The sequence below is a fragment of the Seriola lalandi genome, unplaced genomic scaffold, assembly GCF_002814215.2.
Source record: "Seriola lalandi dorsalis isolate HSWRI2012SDOR001 ecotype SW California unplaced genomic scaffold, Sedor1 jcf7180002054963, whole genome shotgun sequence".
Taxonomy (NCBI): domain Eukaryota; kingdom Metazoa; phylum Chordata; class Actinopteri; order Carangiformes; family Carangidae; genus Seriola; species Seriola lalandi.
Window position 1 is genome coordinate 194,001 of NW_019525514.1, and position 4,980 is coordinate 198,980.

The 4,980-nt window shown below is 42.0% G+C and overlaps 1 protein-coding gene across 1 annotated transcript; it reads left to right on the top strand.

Moving 5' to 3' along the window:
* The first annotated feature begins 383 nt into the window (after positions 1–383).
* LOC147817411 (general transcription factor II-I repeat domain-containing protein 2-like) lies at positions 384–1,355 on the top strand. Its single transcript, XM_087170841.1, has 2 exons — positions 384–1,130; positions 1,206–1,355. The coding sequence occupies exons 1-2, from the start codon at positions 384–386 to the stop codon at positions 1,353–1,355; spliced, it is 897 nt and encodes a 298-aa protein (XP_087026967.1).
* Positions 1,356–4,980: the final 3,625 nt, after the last annotated feature.

Here is a 4,980-nt window from a genome sequence, read left to right on the forward strand (position 1 = left end):
ATTTGACCGGGCAACTTTGGAAAGATAATGCAGATTGTGAGTGTTTCTCACTGCAGTTGGACGAGTCTACGGACGTGAGTGACACAGCCCGGATGTGCATTTTCATTCGTATGGTGTTTACTGATATCACTGCAAAAGAGGAGCTATTAACAGTACTGCCCATGAAAGAACAGACGCGAGGAGAGGACATATTTCAGTCGTTCAAAAACTTTATCGATAAAACCCAGCTCCCAGTGTACAAATTGGTGTCTATCACCACGGATGGTGCACCCGCAATAGTTGGCCGCTTGAATGGATTTATTGCCAAGTGCAGGCAGGACGATGCTTTCCCGGACTTCTTGAATTACCATTGCATAATCCACCAACAAGCGTTATGCGCTAAAATGCTCAACATGAAAGAGATCATGGATGTGACAACGAAGATCGCCTGCTCTATTCGCGCCAGATCTCTTCAAAGACGGTTATTCCGTGCACATCTGGAGAAGGCTGACTGCGACCACTCTGAGTTGTTGCTACACACTGACGTGAGATGGCTTATTCGAGGGAAATTCCTGCAAAGATTTCGAGAGCTCTGTCCGGAGATTAAGGAGTTTTTCCGTGTAGCTGGACATGCAGAATACAAGCAACTAAATGACGGTCAGCGGCTGTTAGACTTGGCATTTTTAACCGATTTGACAAACATGTTGAATGACCTCAATCTAGAGCTGCAAGGAAAAGACAAAACAGTGATCAATATGATCAGCTCAGTTAATGCTTTCAAACGAAAGATGCGACATCTCTCCTCAAAGCTGCAGCGCCATGATTTGGCAAACTTCCAGAACCTGGCGTCAGAGCTGGAGATGCAAGGGAAGGCCTGTGTGCAACTTGACAGTGCACGCTACACAGAGCAGATTGACAATCTTCTGTCAGAGTTTGACAAACGCTTTCAAGACTTTTCTTTGCTCGAGCCAGTCACTACATTCATGTGCTATCCTTTTCGGGACAATGCTGAGGTGGATTCACTTGCATCAAAAATTGCAACACTGTTTCACCTGAACTCTTCTGGAGTGGAAGATGAGATTTTGACACTGCAAGCCGACATTGAGCTGAAGTCCAGAGCTCATGGACAGTTCTGGAACTTACTCACAGAGGTAAAGTACCCCAACATGAGGAAATGTGCTACCTCCTTGACTGCATTATTCGGCTCCACTTATTTATGTGAGTAGGCCTTTTCACACATGAAGATCATTAAGTCCAAGTACCGCTCCACCATGACTGACGATCATTTGGAAGTGTGCTTGAGGCTGGCTGTCAGCAGCTACTGTCCGGACTATGCATCCCTGGCTGATTCAATTCAGTGCAAGTCATCAGAGTAAACTCAGGTAATGACAAAAAATGTGCATGGTTAATTGTGTTGTGTTGTGCAATATTGGCTCATGCGGTTATGCAAGGTACATCAACAAACATTGTACAAAGAATCCTCAATATATTTATAAATAAATATATGTTTTGCATTTTTGTAGTAGGTAGATCATTTTGACTTGGCCATTTTATAAGTAGCTCGCATGCTGAAAAAGTGTGAGCACCCCTGGCCTAGAGGAACATCGCATTCATCAGGGCTCAGAATGAGCTCCAGAGGTATTCCACCAATCGCAATGAATTCCAAAAGTAATCCACCAATTACAATATATGTAATGTGGAGTCAGTTAGATTTCAAACTGAAATTAACAGCCAAATGTTTCCTGAATTAAACTATGTCTATCAACCTGTCTGTCTACCTTTCTATGTGTCTGTTTGTTTGTGTGTGTGTGCGCACGCGTGTGTGTACACGTGTGTGTCTCCGGTTTGTGTGTGTGTGTGTAACAGAGAGAGTATGTCTGTTGAAGACAAAGAGCTCATACAAATATATGGGAGATGGGTCAGCGAACCTCTCAAGCTCCTGCCATTTAATACAAAATGGTATATAATATCAGCAAAATTATGACATGGTCTCAGCGCCACAAGAGTCTCCTGAACACCTCTAAATAGTTTTGGTGTTTCTAGAGCCAGAAATGTGGAAATAGGAGCAAGTTACAAAGAAGGGTCAGTTCTGGTTTTCTCCTGAAATCCACTCCTGAATTTGTATTGCAGTCTATGGGAGAGTTTGAGGGTGCTCGCGTCACTTGGAGGGTCACATTTCAAATTCTGTAAGTCTCTGCACTAAGGTAGACAATTTTTTATGAAACAGGGCAAATTTGTTTACTAATGAGGAAGAAATGATTTGTGAAGACCGAAATATGTGGCCGTGAGGATGAGTTACACAGATTTTTTTCAGACAAATTTTAGCGCTTCTCTGACTGTCCCACTTCTCCCTCGTGATGATGTCATCCACTCTAGCCTCAAACATTCCGTGCAATACACACCCATTATAAACTGAAAAATGATCAGAAAAAAGCTTGAAACTATCAAAAAGTTGAAAACAAGCTTAATAGCTGAAAGGCTTGTCTATAGTTTAAAGGTTGAATGAAGTCTGTAGTTGAAAGTATGCTGAAGTAGTTAAAGTTTAAAGGGGCTGAAGATTTCAAGGATTTGAACATGGTCTCCATTCATTTGAATGACAAAAACAATCATAAAAAGCTTTATATTTCAAAAATGATGAATAATATCAAAAAGTTTAATACATCAGATAATCTACAGAAAAAGCCAAACGTTTAGATAGTGGTTTCTATAGGTATGTAATAATAGTTAGAAACCGTAAAAAGGCGGAAGTATAAGAATAATAATAACTAGAAAATGCATTTCCTGCTGAAAATGCATGTGAATGCTGAGAACTGAATGAGAATGCTGAAGCAATGCTGAAGAAGCTGAAGCAATTCTGAAGTAGCTGAAGCCACTTCAATGCTGAAGTAGCTGAAGCTATAGCTGATGATTTAAAAGTAGAACTTGTAAGCTGGAGGTTTAATGTCCTGTAATGGTTGAAAAAGGCCTGGGTTGTTGATGGAAGGTGTAACAGACAGCACAACTTTTTACAAGAAATACAAAATGTAAAAAACAGAAAAACAGGTTTGTTGCAAGCTAAATGGCCTATATTGTTTGAAAAAAAAGAAAGAAAGAAAAAATGTCCACTCAAAACTTGTAATTACACACTTGAAGGAGATTACTGGCATAATGCTAAAATAGTTGAAAAAGCAGCTCATATTAACTGATCAACAGTGCTTTGAAAAATTTGTTGGCAAGATGTTAACCTGGAACAGCTGAGTTGTAAAAGCTGAGAACTGAAACATGTTCATGAAACATGAAACATTGAAACAGTTGAAAGCCAAATTATTTACTGCCAAAGGTGGAAGTAGGAATAAAATGCCTTAAAAATGTAAAAGTAATCATTTGTATTAGTAAAAGAAAGATGGACTGCATCCTAAACAGTAGAAACTTTAATTTAATATATCAATAAGCTGAATAATCACTTAATAGTTGAAGGTCTTGAGAACAGTTTAAAGTTTGAATGAAGTCTGTAGATGAAAGTATGCTTGAGTAGATGAATTTCAAAGATGAAGTGTGGAAGGAGTTGAACATCGTCTCCATTCATTTACATTGTGAAAAATTGCAGAGAAAACGCTTGTTATTCAAAAATGATGAATAGTGGGTGCAGCATCCAAGATGGCCGCAAGTTAGGGGAGCTCTCGTCCCGCACATGCTATTTTTGAGTTGTTTATGTGAATTAACACCCACTCCACGTTTTGTAATAGTACAAGCGGTGTATTTGTGGTCGAGTCGAGGCATAGAAGACATGGCGACATCGAAATACTTCAAAACGTCTTCTCGCTCGTCTACTCGGAAAAGCCCGGCGCATGAGGATGACCGCGCTGCTGACGCTCCCCAGACGTCCGTAAATGTGCCCGACAGTTTTGAGAAGTTGCTGGCAGAAATTTCGAAGATAAATACTACTCTGCAGAGCGTCGCAACGGACGTATCGTCTATTAAACGAACAACGGCGGAGCTGAGTACTACGGTGGCGGCCATGCAGGGCAGGCTGGGAGAGGCCGAGACGCGCATCGCGCCTCCGAGACCGGTGCTGATCCGCTTCCTGAGGCAGTCGGCGAGAGACAAGGTGATCGGTGCTGCCAAGGAAAAACGAGGTCTTGTCTGGGAAAAAAGTTCACCTGTCTGTGTTCCCGGACATGTCCAGAGAGCTGCCGCAGAAGAGGAAGGCGTTCACACTGGTGAAGCGCAAATTACACGAACTTGACATCAGATACACGCTGGCTTTCCCCGCGACGCTACACTTCAAATGGAAAGGCAGAAACGTGAGCTGCAACAATGTCGAAGCCGCGGAGAAAATACTTGGGTGGAGGTGGAGGACTAGCGGACTGAGATGAACGGAGTGAGGTGAGCTGATGTTCACACTCTGAGAGAGACTGTGCGTGATGGACTGTTGGGCCTCTGTGCGGGACGACGAGAGGCTTATCCTGACGCGAAACGGTTGCCATGGAGGCGGCGTTAATCCCACGGACCTTACGCTTGTTTTTCTTCTCGTTTTGTTTTCTTTTGTTTTTCGACAGTGAGGAGTGTTCGGCATTCGCACTCCTGTTGCATTATTGCGACCGGACACTTTTTGCACCAACCTTATGGGTGGGTCCGGGTTGTTTTGTTTTACTGTGTGTTCGTTTTTCATGTTCAAAATCAGGCAGGTACATGGCAGCAACTGGTCATCACAGGGGACCAAAATTGATAGCATTTCTTGTTGTGAATGGTTGCGGACAGGCACTTTTAGAGTACATTGTAGTTACTCCATATTCTTTCTCTCTCCTTCTTACTTCTTATTGTTGTTGTTTGCTTGTTTGTTTGAATTTTCTGATCTAGATTAACATGTTTAGTAGATCAGTAAGGTTTCTTTTCTGGAATATAAATGGATGTGGTAGTCCTGTTAAGAGGAGGAAGATTCTAACATTTTTGAAAAATAATCAGGCAGATGTCATTTTTGTACAGGAAACTCACATGCAGGGTCTGGAGGCGGAGAAGTTT